This window comes from Taeniopygia guttata, chromosome 3, assembly GCF_048771995.1.
Source record: "Taeniopygia guttata chromosome 3, bTaeGut7.mat, whole genome shotgun sequence".
Taxonomy (NCBI): domain Eukaryota; kingdom Metazoa; phylum Chordata; class Aves; order Passeriformes; family Estrildidae; genus Taeniopygia; species Taeniopygia guttata.
Window position 1 is genome coordinate 10,271,313 of NC_133027.1, and position 17,257 is coordinate 10,288,569.

Here is a 17,257-nt window from a genome sequence, read left to right on the forward strand (position 1 = left end):
GCTTGGGTGACTTCCACTTGTCTGATTGGTACTTACCCATGAGGTGGGAAAAGGGAATTGCACTGGAGGCTTTGAGTCCTTTGGGAAATCTGATGTCTGGTCAGCTTGGGCATTAAAAGCAGGACAGACACCCAATAGGACTACAACATTTACATTGGAAAATGTCCAGAGGTGTTGGAGACATGCCATAACTTGTGATGTTCTTCTACAATCAACAAAAAAACCCAAACCAAGAAACCAAGCTGCAAAAAACTTTTAACTCTTCCTCTTTTATAGCAAGAGCTGTAAAGAGGTAAAATTAATTATTTAATGATTTATTATTTATTATTTAATGATTTAAATAATTGAAAAAATCTGACAAACATTTTACTGCTTTGGAAGAGAAGAGGTACCTGGTGTTAAATTCTGGGAAAAGGGATTCAGATTGTTGCAGCATATAATTTGTGGGGTTATTCCTGTACTTTCAATATGTATCTCTGTACACATTTAAAAATGCTCTGTTAGGGCTGTGCTACCAGCAGTAGTTTCTCCTTTCTAGTTAACCCAGGTGCCACTTGTGAGAGCACTTTGAACTGCAGTGATCTCAGAGCCTCTCTGCCCCTGTTCTGGCAGTGCTGTCCCGCTGTTATCATGAGGGGGTACCCAGGTGGGCCCAGTGCTGCTGGCAGCTGCACTCTTATTTCCTGATTCTGAGGAGCTGCACTGGATCTGAGCTCCACAGAGACTCCAAACCCAGGGCATCGTTAGATGCTACCACAGATGGCTTCAGTGTGACTCTGGAGGGAGTGGGGGAGTGGTGAAAGACCACTGTGGTTTTGTGTGGTGTAAGAAACACAGCTGCGACTGGGTGCTGCTCAAACACGGTTTCCAGCACACACTCTGCTCTGGGTCCCTCTGCAGTGAGGGAGTGTTTGTGTGTCTGACCATGAGTGGGCAAAGAGCTCCTGCCAAGGGCTGTTCATTGAGAGTGTCCAAGTGGGTGGCTGGCCACGTGTGTGAGTGGTATTTGACAGCAGCAGGCACTGCCTGAGGTTTGTCATTGGTGTGTGTGCATGTGCTCTTCTCAAAAAGCTGCAGTGTCTTCTGAGGGAGAAAAGCCATTATACTTCCCTGGAGCCCTGGCCTGTGGCTTTCTCCTGCTTGAAGGGTGGTGGTCCCTCTTCCCCGATACTGTTTTGCAGCCTTTGGGAATGTGATGGTGGCCTCTTCTACTGTGCTTTCGTGGCAGAACTTGCTGAAGTGAGTCAGTGCCTGCCTGATACTGTACAGCTCCGGGGGTTGGTGGTTCCTCTCCTAAGTAAGGGCTTCCTGTTCTGCTGCTGGAGGTGATGGGAGAGAAGATGATCCTGCAGTGCAACAGGATACAGATTTGGCAAAAGCATCATCTAAAGCCCTGCGCTGGAGATCAGGGTGCCTTTGTGCCCTAAGTCTTGCTTTCCCAAAGCTCACTGCAGCTTCCTGCAGGAATTGGCCAAAATGCCCTTGGCCAAATTTGGCAACAGAGCAGGCAGTTCTTGTGCCTCGGTGATCACACTAGGAGCTTTCTGCCGTTCTTTGCAACTACTGTCCTGGAGACGGAAAGGCAACATAAGCCTGGACCAAACACGGAGAAGGAAGAACGGTGTCTCAGCTCCCCCTGCGCCCAGGTTTGAGCCCTGCCCCGGCCCTGCCGCACTTTCCCAACGAGGAGCTCCAACCCTCGCCCTTTTCCCTCTCCCCAGGGCTGGGCGCCCGTCGGGGCGGGGGAGCGACGGCCACCGGCCCGCCCTGGGGAGGAGGCGGCGGGGGCGGCCGATGCCCCCTCGGTGTCCCGTCCCCTTCCCGCTCCCGGCAGCTTTAAATGCGGCGCGGCGGGCGCGGGGCCGGCGGCAGCACCATGGGGCGGGCGCTCGGCATCCTGGGCTGCTGCCTGGCGCTGGCGCTGCTGCCGCTGCCCGCGGCCCCGCGCGGCGCCGCGCTCCGCCCGCGCCGGCAGCCGCGCCCCGGCGGCCGCTCCGCAGGTACCGCAGCGCGCCCGCGGCCGCTCCGCACCACTGCCCCGCGGCCCCGCTCCGCACCATTGCCCTGCCCCGCTCCGCACCGCTGCCCCGCGGCCCCGCTCCGCACCACTGCCCCGCGGCCCCGCTCCGCGCCCCCTCGCTGCTGCCCCTCTCCCTCGCTGCTGCCCCGCTCCGCGCCCCCTCGACTCTGCACCGCTCCCTCGCTGCTGCCCCGCTCCGCGCTCCCTCGGCTCTGCTCCGCTCCCTCGCTGCTGCCCCGCGACCGCTCCGCGCCTCTAAACCTCACGTAGCTCTTCCCTACCTGTGCTCATTGCTCGAAACATCTTTATTTCACACTCGTGGAAGGACCAGGTGGCTGAAAAGCATTTTTTTTTCCTTCTCACTCTAAAAAAGAGAATTTTTCTGCCTACAAACACTGCACTTCATCTTTTTTTTAAATTTCTTTTCTTTATTTTATTTTTTTTGACAAACCGTGCTTGTCTTTTTTTCTTTTTTTTTTTTTTCTTGTCTTAATATACGCATGCATGCACTAACATGCTTTAATGTTTTTTCAGCTTCCCAAAGGCAAAACTGAATTACAGGATTAATATGGAATTATATAGAATCTACCTGGGTGGGATCCTAGATTTCTCTGGTCTACTACTCCATCCAAAGGCAAAATCAATTATGCTGCTGTGCTTCCTGAGAGAATTTGTGCAATTTCATTTTTTTCCTCTGTTTTCACTTGAATCAGAGAAAAAAGGTTTCTAATGACTTGTAAAAAACTAAAAAAATGTTGTTTTCACCTCTACTTTTAAGACACTTGTGAAGATTTTTAAAATTTAAGCTGGAATGGAATAATAAAAGTAAACTTGATAGTAGCCAGGAGAGGTGTGTCAGGTTAGCCCTCAAGGTGTGAATTCAAACTGGAAACCTCATATTTTGCTATTTAATGCACTGGTGAGCCAGGATGTTTCTTTTATAGAAATACTCTTGTTTTGGGTTGTCCATTTTTCAGCTGCAAATTCAACCTTGATGGCATAAATTAAGTACATGGTACAGTCTGTGTCAGGATGTGGTATCAGGACAAGGAGGGGCATTTCAGTTGCCTGCTGTCACTGTCTTGATTGGTTTTTGTCTTCCTAGAAGTGATGCTTGTCTCTGATCTAAGCTATGGCTTTTCTGCTTCTGTCTAGATTTATATGGAAGTGAGGAATTTTATAAATGTGTGTGTAAATGTTCATTTTTACATGTAAAATTCATTAATGAGTAATTTCATTTTTCTCTCTGATCTACAAGCCTTAAAATGACAACAATTTCCAAAGAAGCCTTTTTACAACATCATGTTTTCTTTTTCCTTGTTTGCCTTTATTTGTTCTTGTTGTGTATTTTGGATTGTGATTTCCAAAAAAGAAATAATTCCTAATTAGCAGTTTATATTGTTACTATCCTAAAAAATATTACTGTCTGTTCCCTATGTGATCTACTCAGATGTTTGCCATTTTATTTCTTTATCTTATAAAAGCTGGAATTCAAACTTTATGAAAATAAATAGTAAATACATTTATATATAACTTTTCCATCTCTTTGTTGGCTGGTTACATGAAAACCACAACCCTTTGTTTCAAAGACTGTTAGACATTTTGAGGGCTCAAATAAGCACCTATCTATTAATGTTTAGAAAAAATCAGTTATTTGTTACTCGTCAAAATTAATGTTTATGACTCTAATATGCTGCTCACTATAATTTGAAGCCTCTTCATAAAGAATCAACCAACATTATCTGGCAGGAGTAGCTTGCCATGGCAGCACTCACTGCCCTTGGGTGAGTGAGAGCTCCTGTACTGTGTAGGAGATGACTGAAGCATTTTCCTTCCTTCTTGGCAGACGCTGCCTGTAAGAACCGGCCTCTAGACCTCGTCTTCATCGTAGACAGCTCCCGCAGCGTCCGACCTGAAGAGTTTGAGAAAGTGAAAATCTTCCTGTCAGAAATGATCGATACCCTGGATGTCGGTGAAAGAACGACGCGTGTGGCGGTCATGAACTACGCCAGCACCGTCAAGGTGGAGTTTCCCCTCCGGACCTACTTTGACAAAGCCTCGATGAAGGAGGCTGTGTCTCGCATTGAGCCCTTGTCTGCTGGCACCATGACCGGCCTTGCCATCCAAACTGCCATGGAAGAAGTCTTCACCGAGGAAATGGGCACCCGGCCGGCAGCCTTCAACATCCCCAGGGTGGTCATTGTTGTGACGGATGGACGGCCACAGGACCAGGTTCAAGATGTGGCGGCGAGCGCCCGGACAGCTGGCATCGAGATCTACACGGTCGGGGTGGGCCGGGCAGACATGCAGGCCCTGAGGATCATGGCCAGTGAGCCCCTGGATGAACATGTCTTCTATGTGGAGACGTATGGTGTGATCGAAAAGCTGACCTCCAGATTCAGGGAGACTTTCTGTGGTAAGGGGATCAGTCCAAGAGAGCAGTGTAACTTGGCTCCTTTTGACTTCTGCGGTTCCACTCCTTAAGAAAGAAGCTTTTCAGAAGTATTATGTATCACATCTAAATATTTCCTTTACCATCCATTGGGTAGACAAGCCAACCCTCTTTTTCAGTACAGGCCAAGTAACGGCCTTTCATTTTGAATAGTGACCTTAGTGTAGGTAACAGACCTGACTCGAGTGGACCTCCTTGTGCAGTTGGTCAGATTTAGAGAGAAAGAGAAATCACAGCAATCTAGACAAGGTTTGACCGATATATTTATTGCATTACTGCACACCAGAGCTGTGCAGGCTGCTCATTTATTTTCCCATCTCACTGGGAAGTAAGGAGGGTGGGCGTGTAGAGCTGAAGGGATTCCCTATAGGTTCAGAATAGAATAATCAGCATGGCAGGTAAACCACTGCAGTGTCTTGAGTAATCTGGTGCAGGATAAAGTGCTCAAATGCAGCAGCAGGTCATCTCAGGACAGGCTTTCACTCCTTAGGCACTGCTGGGCTTTTCCAGCCTGCCAGGCTCACATCTCCCTCTGTTTCTCTGTAACTTGATTAAGACAAGAACTGTGGGATGTGATTAATTAGCTTTGTTTTTTCAGGGCTGATATTATAAAAATGCTATATGTATTTGGTTTAGGCTAGAACTCCACTAACAATGCTAGGCCAGAGTGGGCTGTTACTGTCATTCACAGGGAAAAAAGGTAATCTGGAGTATTTAGAACTGCCTATAGATAGCTGTGACACAGCCCTACTCACAAAAATCAAATTACAACTTTCTGACAATTAAAAAACTTGTGCAAAGTAGATTTTTCTAGTAAATTTCTAAGAAATTTACTTTAAATCTCCAGCAAATAATAGGTAAAATAGGTACAAATGACATTGTAAAAGAATTAAAATAACAGCCCCTTCTTTGGGAAGTTGGTTGGCAGTGTGTTACTTTGTTTTTTCAGAGCCTTACTAAAAATTACCACCACACCTTTTGAGTATGTTTAGAGTGAATAAACGTCTTTCTTTAGGTATGAAATAAATGTGTCAGACCATCTGCAGACAGGACACTTTGCCAATAATTAGCATAGGAAATGCCTTGAGGTTTGGCTTGACACCACGTTGTGTTGCTGGTGTGACCAGATCCTCACAAGTGCCCACCTGGCTGGACAGGTACGTGTGCTGTGAACACAGCATTTATGTCCACCTGTGTTCTCACCAAAGCAGGTCTTTTCATAGCAGCAAAGAAAAATCTCTTGTTCTTAAGAATAAACTGTTTATTGTGCTGAAGAAATTACGCCCCTGCAAGGCTGTTGGGTAAATCAGAGGGCTCACACATGCACACTTCCAGTGGAACTCGAGGTGCCTGCGTGCAGTTTGCCAGAATCTGGGATTCATGAAAAAAACAGGGTGAAGGAAACAGTCTTTAAAAAGACTCCTATAAACCAAATCTAAGAGGGCCTTGTAAGACAGTATGGTAAACTGGGTCCTTTTCCAGCTCCAGAGTGCTTTTTGGTCAGAAATCTGGACTCACCAGTGGCAATTAGGATTTTTTTCCGCTTTGACCGAGGCAATTAATTTATTTGCAGGGTGAACTGAAAACAGGAAAACTAATGTTCAGGGGGAAAACAGTTGGCTAAGATCAAGTTCTTGATGCATTGAAAGCGTTATTCAGCATGAGGCCATCCCAGAGATGGAAAAGTCTTAGCCTCGAATTGCTGTCCAAGTCAGTGGACGTTTGACTTTCCTACCACAAAAATCTGACCATTTGAGTCTGAGCTTCTCACTTATGCTTGAAAAGACCACCCAGAGATTTTGTGCATGTCAAATATAAAGACAAGACAACTCTATCAGCCTTTTTAGCAGACTTTTAAATCTTCCTTGTTTTAGAAAATGGGAAAATTTTGTTGCCACAAAATTGCCTTGTTTTCAGAAATACATGAGGTTTATGCACTCTTGCTTCTGATTTTTTATCTCACCAGTATTGTTTTGGAGATTGATTTTACCAGTACTCCATACCCACAATAATACTAATTAGTAACTACTAATATAAGTAAAAATCTCAGGTAAAACCAGACCTGTCTTCCCATCTTCCCATTTCTCTCTCTAATCCATCCTCCCTCCCTCCCTTCCACACCTTGTCCTTACCATAAAGGGACTGGATACAAAGAGCCAAAAGGTCCTTTTCATGGCTGAGTTCTCCTTTCCAGCATAATGTTACTGAATGCTTAAAATCCCTCCTTGTTGAATCATCTCATTTTCACTTCATCTTTTCTCCTGCCACCTCAGGTAATGAGTTATTTCCATGCCATTTATGACCTCTCTCTCCTGGCTATGGAGGGCTGCAAAGGAGGTCTGTAACTTGTGACAGCAACACAGCACTGCCATTTACTACCACTAATGCAGCAAACAGTGCAAGATGTACTTCTGTAAGCATGAATGAGCAATGCCCGTTCCTTCCCTCTGGGGTGACTGCAGTACCTCTCTGTCGATGCCTTGTAGCTGTGAACGTGTGTGCCCTGGGGACCCACGGCTGCCAGCAGGTCTGTGTGAGTAACGGGGCATCCCACCTCTGTGACTGCTATGAAGGATACACCCTGAATCCAGACAAGAGAACCTGCTCAGGTATTATTCCTTTGGATAATGAGTTCAACTAGAGAGAAAAAAAAAAGAAATAACACTAGTCTTGGTTTTGAGATGCTACTTGTGTGCTTCTGTTGAAAGAACAAACTTCTGTATCTTTTAAAGTAAGAATTCTAGAAATTAATAATAAATAAAACTCAGGTGCAAGTAATGGTGAGATGTAGTTTGATTATTTCACCGTCCTTTTTATTGTGGCTACAGATCCATTCATTAGGGCGACATGCCAAAACAAAGTCTTAAAATACATTACAGATATTTTCTCCTACCACTTGTTCTAACTCCTTCAATTACTATTGCCATTTCTGAGCTCATTCCAAATCAAAATATATTTAAAAATGGGAGTGTGCCCTCCATCCCAAACTGCCTGTTACTAACAATGAGTTGTTTCTCTAACATGCCTGACAAGCTGTGGACGTGTGTGCACCTGGGAGGCACGAGTGTGGCCAGATCTGTGTGAGTAACAACGGATCCTATGTCTGTGACTGCTATGAAGGCTACACCTTGAATCCAGACAACAAGACTTGCTCAGGTAAGAATTAAAGGCTCCTTGAATATATGAAACTCATGGGTATATGGATATGTTTTCTGTGAGTTACCCTAAAATGAGAACTCACCTGTAGTCTTTTCCTTGTTTTCAATAACAGTAACATTGCATTTTTGTTTAAATTTGTTGATTAGAAAATGCAGTTTGGCACTTATCTACCATTTTATGGTCTTCACAGAATTCCATAAACATTGTTTAGCTGCTTAGTCTGACACAGGGCAAGTTATTGCTCATCTCATGTGGGTTTTTAGACTCATCCTTACTGGGGATGTGTGGGACTGTTGGAATTGCTGAGGAAAGACAGAACTGCATGAGATGTGGTGTAGTAATGTCTTGCAGTATCTGTCTCCTCCATTAAATAATTAATAACTGAATTCAATTGTCTGCAGCATAATATAATAATGTAGTAGGACACTGTTAAATCGTAATTAAATTTTAATTAAAAGTGTTGAGCATTTAAAACAGTTTCTGGGAGGCATTAACAGATTTCTTTCCTAAACCATGGCTCCCCACAGCCCTGGACATGTGTGCACCCGGGAGGCATGACTGTGCCCAAGTCTGTCTGAGTAATGATGGATCCTACAGCTGTGGCTGCTATGAAGGATACACTCTGAATCCAGACAAGAAGACTTGCTCAGGTAAGATCTGATTAAGAAAAATTTTTTCTGATAAATTATCTAGAGTTGCTGTACAACTCCTGAAAACTCAGAACAACTTTGTTTTTCCATATGTACAGTAGTAATTTGAGATCTTTGGCTCTTCTGCTGTTGTGTGAAGCTTGTATTTAATTAAGATTAAAATGCCATTTGGCATTTCCTTGAGGACTTCACAGTATTTTCACACCCATGGAGCATGAATTGCCATATGCAATATGTGATGTGGGTCACGTCTGTCAGAAAACTCTTCAGTAAAGCAGCACAAGGGAATGAGATGAGGGAGAGCATGGGCTTTGCTGGAAGAGAGATTGCAGTCTGTATCATCATGAGTGTGATTGCTCTTTCTGGTGGATATGTTTGGACCTTAAAAAATATTCCAGCCTGAGAGCTCTAGAGGATGGAGGGAAATGTTCCTTCTCAGTGCTGGTCTCTTGTGGAGAACAAGAGCATAGATGTAGCTGATACTCAGGGATGTACACATAAGTATATATTATCTATAAATTATTATCTATTCTATATTATCTTCATTTCATTAGGGTTTGACCTTCACTCTGAATTTCTTTGGATGTCTCATTGGTGATTTATTTAGGGAAAATAGGGTTTTTTTTTCCCCCCACTTCCACTATAAATCCCTTTCCTTACTATATTTTGTGTGACAAACTTCCAGTTCCAGGAAGATCCTGGGCAAATCTCTCAAGGTAAGTCACAGGTCTCACATCTCAAAGAGGTGAAGCCAGAGGGCCTCAATATTTCTTCCTGCCTAGGTTAGGAGCCGATTTTGTAAATATGGTGCTTAGCATTAGCTCTTAGCTGGCATTACAGAGAGGCAATAAACATGTGAGGGAATGTAAACTCTGCTAGGCCTCCCCTTTGGGAGTTTAATCTCAAGCATCATTTCATAGCAACAATTCTCCTTCTGCTTACTCAAAGTTTAAATTATTTTCTTCACATTGCTTGCCTTTTTTTCCCTTTTGAATCTCATTTTGCAGCATCCTGCTAATGATTTCCCAATCATCCAGGTCTTTGTCACAGTTATATCACAAAGATATGCAAAAAATGTTGCAAAAATCGTCTAGGTCTGGGAGAGTGTCTTTTTTTCCCTTTTCTTTTACCTTTTCCTTTTTTCTTCTTTTCTTTTGCTTCCTTTCCTTTCTCCTTTCTTTCTCTCTTCCTCGCTCCCTTTCTTTCTCCACCCTTTATTTTTTCTTGTGCCTTACTGGGCCTTCTTACTGTAAAGATATCCAAATATAGGAACTCGTTTTCAGCTTGCCCTTTCAGAATTGATGTGTTAAATTTGGCAGAAAACAGCAGCCTCACACATAAAGCGCCCACTTTGTAACTGGCAGTGGGTGTCACATCTTTTTTAACAGCCACATATACTTTTCTGTTTATGGTCTTTTCACTCCATAAAACAGTGTCTTCTCCAACTCAATTAGAGCTGAAATAATGCCAAATAGTCTCTTAAAATCAAGATATTTGTTCTCTGAAACTGTTGGATAATTGTTTTGTAACTTCTTCACTTCCAGTTCCATTCCTTTTGCCATCTGTTACAGCTGCAAAAAGTGTTGCCAGTATTCCAAAATTTCCTACTAATTCTGTGACGTTGATAGCCAGATAAAAACACACTCTGTGCGCCCTGCTCTGGTTAACAGCACATTGACACGCAGTAAAAACATCCTGTTTTGAATCCAAATGAGGATGCATTTGCGAATGGGAATCACTGTGACCAGCTCTAAGGTTTGGATATGGATTGATATTCTCCTCTGCAATGCCTCCCTCAGCTGCTGACGTGTGTGTGCCTGGCAGGCACCACTGCCAGCAGGTCTGTGTGCGGCAGCCACTGCCACTCCTGTGACTGCCACCCAGGCTACTCCCTCAGCCCTGGCAGGGAAACCTGCTCAGGTGAGAGCAGGCTGCTGATCCCTTTCCAGCCTTGCCCTCCCCAGCTAAGTGCACGTATTGCAGTAGCTCTTGTTAGCATGTGAATATATTTATATCTGCCTGAGGAGCTTTCACACGCACTCGGGTGTTAAAATTAACACTTCTATGTCACTCTGCCTAGCTCACTTGAGCAAGTGTCAGAGACACAAAGAAATATGTAACAATGTTAGTAAATACTCACCATGCAGTCTTTGTCAACTTATAAATAAGGCCTTCCCTAATTCATGTAATATTCAGCAAACCCAGAACTGACAAATTGTTGAGGAGAGAAGATCTGGGGTTAGTCACACACTTTACAGTACTATGGAATGTGTGTACCACCATGCAAGAGAGTTTGAGGTGATGTCCTCCCCTCCAGGCTGAATTTCATCTTGCTGTTCCTTTCCTTAGCTTCTCGGTGACTTCGTGTTACAGTAAAAATGTAACAATTTCAGAAGTGTTTCTTTTATTCCCAGTCTCCTTACTGTAAAGTTATTGTGTACTGGAAACCTTTCCTAGTGTGCCTTTGGAGCTGATGTGGCATCTCACATCTGGTGGGGTTTTGCAGCTGGGTCAGAGGGAGCAAGGTCTGAGGTATCCCTCGCATTAGTTAATGTATTAATCACCAGTAAGACAATTGCTGCTCCCAGGTGAGATCAGTTACACATCTCAGCAGTTCCTGATAAGATTCATAGAGGACAGGATCCTGGCATGGAAAAGCATTGCCACTGGGGAGCATTAAAAAATGTTATCTTGGCTTTGGATAACTGCTTCTCCAAAGCACATCCTGTGTGAACTGGTGTGTATGCACCAGGAACCTATGACTGGCAGCAGGTCTGTGTGAGTGGATCATAGACCTGTGACTGCTATGAAGGCTTTATCTTAAATTCAGATGACAAAACATGCTCAAGTAATAACTTAATGTTCGGGTATTTTACTGAATATGTGTATTTATTGAAGCACTTCTTTTTAATGTGTTAAACATTTTTAATCTGTTTGAGAAATGGTCTATCAGCTCACAAGCTCTCAGAAAGTAGAATCCCTTTTCATTCTTTTATGCATTTTTTCCAAAATATTTTGAGCTAGTTTCGTCCTTCTTCTTTAGTTCTAGCAGTTACTGTATTTAAAACTAGTTGAAGTTTAATGTTGCTGCTTCCCTATCATCACACCTTGAAGGACTGACTGCATTTGAAAACACAGTCTGTCATGATCTTCATTCCTGAAATGGGAATAATTGAAGGTCTTGGCAAGGCAGGGTTCTGGAGCACCTGCCTCTGGGATGTGAGTCTCCATTGCCTACCAGCATTTGGAGAATGGCTGGGGGATCCCCAGGGGAACAATACTCAGGTTAGAATTACTGTGGTGCTAAACCTTGTACTCTTGGCATCTCCTCTAAGCTGAGTGAGGCAAGAATGAATTCACCCATTTTCAGATGGGCAATACTGGGATCAAATGTTGGCAGAACCTCTCCACTGTTTGATGTAAAATCCAAAGTTAAGTTGGGTAGGAAGGGACCCAAGAGCTACCAAGCTGTACCCCTGGTTCAGATTGGGAAAAACCTGCCATCACATCAAGCGGCTAAAAATGCTGTTTAAGAGCACAGTTATAACATAGGTGGATACAGACAAACACCATCTGCAAAAATAGATGTTGGTCTGGACTTGACCACATAGGCAGTGTAAAAACACAGCTTTAGCATGTTTTGTGTGACTTGTTTGGTATCCCAGTGGCAGCAGGAATGCCCCAAATTTTGAATATCAAATACTGGAAGAATCTCAATTTCACAGTAGGACTGTAGAAGAATTCAAAACACACTTGGACAATTGCCAGAGCTGGCTGGAAAAATAATTTTGTTAAAACAGACAAAATCCAAGGAGGATCTGTATCTGTCATTGGAGGATTTAAATGCAGACATAAAAAGTTAACTGGCTGTTGGTTGGAAACCAACGGTGTTGGTGTGATGTTCCAAACTGGCCTTCCTCCAGCTGATTCTTGAACAGCTCTTCTTTGTACATTGACCAAAAAGCCAGTGGAATGTTTCAAAGAGGGGAGCTGAACAAATACAGGCTCAGAGGAATCAAGGAGACACCAATTCAACATTGGCTTTAAGACAAATGAGTTTCTGTGCTGCCAAATCTGCAACCTCACAGATTTTGCAGTTTTGTTGCAAAATGGGAGTAATAATGGCATGACTGCTAAACTCACACACATTGACATTGATCAGCTATTTATACATCTAGAGAAAACAAAATTTATTAATATGCTATTGTTGCCTTTGCAAGTAATGTAAAAAACCCATTTATTAAGAGATGGCTATTATACACAGGTAATACCTCTTGATAACGTATTGAAAAGGTATTTATAGGCTCTCTTTATTATTCCAGTCTCAGATGTGGATGGTGAACTCACTACAGTACCTGTGCTACAGTAGCTGTTGATACATTTGTTCTCAGCCTTCATCAAAGTGGTGCAGCCTTAACTTATTTACCTTATGGAGTAGGTGAGGTTAAATTGCCTTTCATGCAGCTAAGAACTCACAGCCATCTACTGATGCTTGACATTATTATACTGCAGTGAAATTGTCATCATTGTTGGGTTTTTTCTGTGAATTATGGAGAAGGAATTCTTGAGGACAGCTGAGGCTGGTCCCCTGTAATTTTGGAAGACTGAGTTCAAGACTTAGGAACCTATTAAATGGAAGCACTGTGGAGTGTAGCAATGATCACTTTCTCTTTCTGAAAAGTCTGGTAGCTCTTCTGTCATACTAACTGGCTCCTTCAGTTAGATTGCTGTGACTTTCTGCTAGATTTTAAATTCACTTGGGTCTATTTGAATGACATAATTTCCTCCATCTATATTCATGTGGCATTTGAATGCATTTGTGTCCCTCCTCTTGAATCAAGAAAGACACTCCCTATGCATGCATATTGCAAGTGTTAGAAACCAAGAGTACTTGTGGGATGACACAATTAAAGTTGAAGGGGAGGAGGCTGGTTGGTCTCTGCAGTCAGGCCCGGTTTTGTTTGTTTGTTTGTTTGTTTGTTTGTTTGGGTTTTTGTTTTGTTTTGTTTTTTTTTTCCTCCTCAGTAATGGTCTAATTTAAAGAGTGTAGAGGATGTAGGCAGGCAGGTGAGGAACATCCTGCTCTGCTTCCTTCTTGGTTCGAATTGAACTCTCTTTTGTCTGTCCTGGACTATCACACTCAGGTCTCTGCCTACGCACCAGCCTCTGTTCATCGCTGCTGCCCCTCCTTCCCAACTGCCCTGGCTTGCAGTGCTTGCTGTAGTCTCACATCATGGGTTTGACTCCTTTCACAGGATCAAGCATTTTGTTGGGATTTAAATGTTCAATAATTGTAGTAAATATACTAAATGTTGTTTTCTCTCTCAGGAGCCATAACGAGCAGTCTTGTAACATCTGAAGAGTCCTGTAAGTGTGAAGCCATAGCTGCCCTCCAGGACTCAGTGACCTCACACCTTGAAGCTCTGTCCACAAAATATATCCTTTTTCTTACATGATCACCTGCATTCAGCACTTTCCTGGTATTTTAGAGGTAGCTGTTTTGTTATAAACCAGGGAAGAAATATCCCTCAAAATAGAAAGTATTTCCAGGTTAATTTTAGAAATACTATGGGAAAAATAGGTTGTTGCAAACACCGCTATGTTTTCACATTCCATTGAAGATCAACACAATAAAGATAAAATAAATGCATATGCCCACATCCCCTAGATTGTATCTGCCATTTTGAACATCAAGCACTGTTCATCAAACTCATAATTCTTCTAGCTGGCTTTTACTGTTACATCAGACACTCCGTTTTGAGCCCTCCTATTATGTCCCAAAACTTTAGGGACAACTTCACTGGCAGTGTGACAACAGGCCCATCAGCTGTGGTATTCCTCTGCATCCGACCTCCATAGGCAGGCACTGTCCCAAGTGATTTTCAAGCACCTTCTTGTCTCTGAAAATGTGTGAGCCTATCCGTGCATGCAGGAGCGTGAGGGGGCTGGCAGGCAGGGTGCTGGGGCTGGAGGCTCTGGGCAAGCCTTGTGCCCGCAGGAGCCCCGAGGTGCCGGCTGGCGGGGGAATTTGGGAAGGGAAACACGGTCAGCCCGCGGATCATTCCACTAACATGTGGGAGAGGAAAAAACCCAACCAATAAACAAAGAGAAACTGGTGATCTCTGTTGTACCACAGCAAGCCTGAATGCTGAAATAAACACCCTCAGATGACATGGCAGGAACTAATAACTGGAGGTTGAAGGTGGACAAGCTGTGGTGCATCATAAGCCATAATTTTTAGAAGTGAGAGTGGTTGATCACGGCCAAAATTTACCAAGGAAGGTCACAGATTTTATTTGCTGAAAATTTTTGAAACTGAATGCTTTTTTCTGTCAAAGGTGCTCTTATTCAAACAGAAATTGATTTAAAGGAGCATTATGTCTGTGGTTATCATCCCAATCTCTTAGGCTTCAAAATCAAGGAAGAGTGGACTATTTAAGACTAAAAAAAGGAGAGCAAAGTAGTGAGTTTTTATACATCATTTAGATAGATACAAGAATTTTTCAGTTTGCCAAAGTTACTCAAAGTCAAGTAAAGACTTCTGCCAAGGACACAAAACTTTCCCAGTTTTTGAATAAATTCAAAGTTATTTTCATGAGATCTAATTGCACATACCTCTTCATGCAGTGCACTTCGTGTTCAGTTTATCTGCCTGGGAAAAGCAAGGGGGAAAACTCATATTTTCCTGGATTATAATGTATAATTCTAGGGAATCTATTTAGTTAAAACTGAACACCAAGATATTTAAACCTGTAATGTCATCTCAGTATTAGCATATCCTTCAGAGTTCAATCTTTCTGCCCCAAGTGCTCATGTTAAGCAACAAAATGTTGTAGGTTTAAATTAGGGATAGACTTTATTACGAAGAACTGAGGCTTTCTTTCAAAGTCATTCTTTGATGTGCCATTTCTATCCCTAGCATCCTTCCAGGACAACCTGGAAAACAGCAGAGACCATCACCTTCTGCTCCTCATCCCTGGGTATCACCTGATCCAACTCTTTCTAAGAGATTAGGGTTGTTGAGATTATTTGGGAAGATGCCAGATTTTGACAGAAGTCTAATACGTTTAGAAATCTCTGTTTCAAGCATGTATCGACTTTATCTAGAAACCAGACTGTTTTTTGAAAATGCAGCAATGAGAAAGAGTGTAAATAAAACAAACCTTATAGCCATCTATTTTATTGCCCTTAACAACTGACCACTAGACGAAGTGTCTGAGAAGCTGCAGAGATATCAAGACAGACAGCAGATTGTCTGAGCTATCATTTTGCTTTATTTTAAAATAATTTTTCAGAATCAAGCCTTTTTATTGTTTTCAGGAAGCTTTATTTCATTGCACAGCTTACAAAACAGCAGTGGTTTATTATTATCAACAAATGTCAAGAAGACTTCAGGAAGACAAGATCCTTGAAAATACAGTGACCCTAAAGACCTTCATGTACAGTCACTTTATAGCCATGAAGTTACTCATACCTGCTGTGCTTCAGTTTCTACAGCAGATACTGCTTTTCTGTAGTAACTGCATTTTTTATTCTCTTACTTCAAAGTAAATACAGAAAAACTTGAATGGATACAGTATATCATATTATATAAAACTTTCAAATGGCAAGGCAGAATGAAAAAATGTCTTCTTTCAATTAAGTGGGAAAGTTGGGATCTTGTAACTTATTTTAATAAAATACAATATGATATGCACATTGATGTTGGAAGTTATTTTGTATTCAACCTAAAGGACATGTGTTATGAAATAAAGGGTTTAAAAAACCCAAGGAAAAAACTTCAAGGATAAAAGAGGCATAAATGGAAGAAATAAACAGAAAACTGCTCCAAGTCACATTTGGAAAAATAAGTATTTGACTTTAAAAACTAGATGTCACTGTAAATATAGATAAAAGATTGAACAGTAATTTCAAGTATTAATAATGTTAAAAATGTAGAAGAATGAAAGACATCCACCAATTTAATATTTCTATCCTGCAAGATTTACTTATGTTTTTAGTCATTCCTATTGTCATTACAGACTTTACTGACACTTGTGTCAATCAGGCTTTTAAGATAAAACACACAAGCTAAAAATTAAAAAAAAATAGTCATTAAAGGAATCCAATCATTTTATACACTTGGAATTTATAATCATCCAAATACTTTAGAAGTGATTTTTAAATTAGGAGTCAAAATGATGGGGTTTTTAAATGAAAAAATCCCATATATTTTGTAGACCCTTGCAATATCATTACACAAAATATTATTTCTGGTAACTGGTTTGCCAAGGATGTATTAAACAACATCTGTTCTTGTTTCACACCCTGCACACACCACATTCAAGCACGTTCAGTTATGTTCACTTCACTGCACATGGGAGTGTGACTTCAGGTATGCCTGCACAGCATTGTTAAACTGGAATGTAACACAAAACAGCACAAATGAACATAGCACACAGCTTCAGCTGTAAGGGCTAAAAATGAGACTATAAACCCTCCAAGAATGCTGGATTTGGCTGTGCTTGGTATTTTGTGGCGTGTCCCTGTACTGATACTAATTTGCTGCAGTACAATTAAAGTTAGCATGGGATGTCCTGGCTCTGCTACATTTGCTTCCTCAAAGTGCTGTGCATGCATAATTTTTTTATTTCTCCAAGTCATGGAGTTTTATATCCAGCACTTTACTTTGCTTACTTTCATGTCCTCTGCTTAAGCATGAGTATTATACAGTCATTTATAGGGCCAGAAGTATGCCTTGGCCTCTGTAATTGGTAAGAATAAACAAATTGTAAATCTAATGCAAGACTTTACAAGTTCTTGGCAATTGGGAGGGGATGACATCAGTCCTATTTACGCTAAGGCCAGCTGTCAGATGAGATGTAAAATTTTATAGGATAGTAGAATATTGTCCTGGAGGCCAGATGTATCTTGCAAGCTATCAGCTAGGCAGGCTTTGATTCATGCACTAGTATTCATAACTTCATTTTGTATTAC

General features: G+C 42.1%; 1 protein-coding gene across 2 annotated transcripts; it reads left to right on the top strand.

Annotated features, from left to right (window-relative positions):
- The first annotated feature begins 769 nt into the window (after nucleotides 1-769).
- On the top strand, nucleotides 770-15,977 carry MATN3 (matrilin 3). 2 transcript variants are annotated; one of them, XR_012054819.1, is made up of 7 exons: nucleotides 770-2,000; nucleotides 3,867-4,436; nucleotides 6,959-7,081; nucleotides 7,506-7,628; nucleotides 8,159-8,281; nucleotides 12,604-12,719; nucleotides 13,610-13,717. XR_012054819.1 is itself a non-coding variant. In XM_072926328.1 (6 exons), exons 1-6 carry the CDS (start codon nucleotides 1,841-1,843, stop codon nucleotides 13,735-13,737), a joined length of 1,227 nt encoding a protein of 408 aa, XP_072782429.1. In that variant the 5' UTR covers nucleotides 781-1,840; the 3' UTR covers nucleotides 13,738-15,977. The 2 variants fall into 2 exon arrangements, 1 of the variants encoding a protein (XP_072782429.1); XM_072926328.1 differs by lacking the exon at nucleotides 12,604-12,719 and having other exon boundaries at nucleotides 781-2,000; nucleotides 13,610-15,977.
- Nucleotides 15,978-17,257: the final 1,280 nt, after the last annotated feature.

What these genes read in the sequence shown, in the direction of transcription:
- MATN3 (XM_072926328.1), top strand. Translation starts at nt 1,841, where the DNA reads ATGCGGCGCGGCGGGCGCGGGGCCGGCGGCAGCACCATGGGGCGGGCG. An exon ending in ATTCAGGGAGACTTTCTGTG is followed by an intron (nt 4,437 to 6,958) that starts GTAAGGGGATCA and finishes GATGCCTTGTAG; the next exon opens with CTGTGAACGTGTGTGCCCTG. An exon ending in AGACAAGAGAACCTGCTCAG is followed by an intron (nt 7,082 to 7,505) that starts GTATTATTCCTT and finishes ATGCCTGACAAG; the next exon opens with CTGTGGACGTGTGTGCACCT.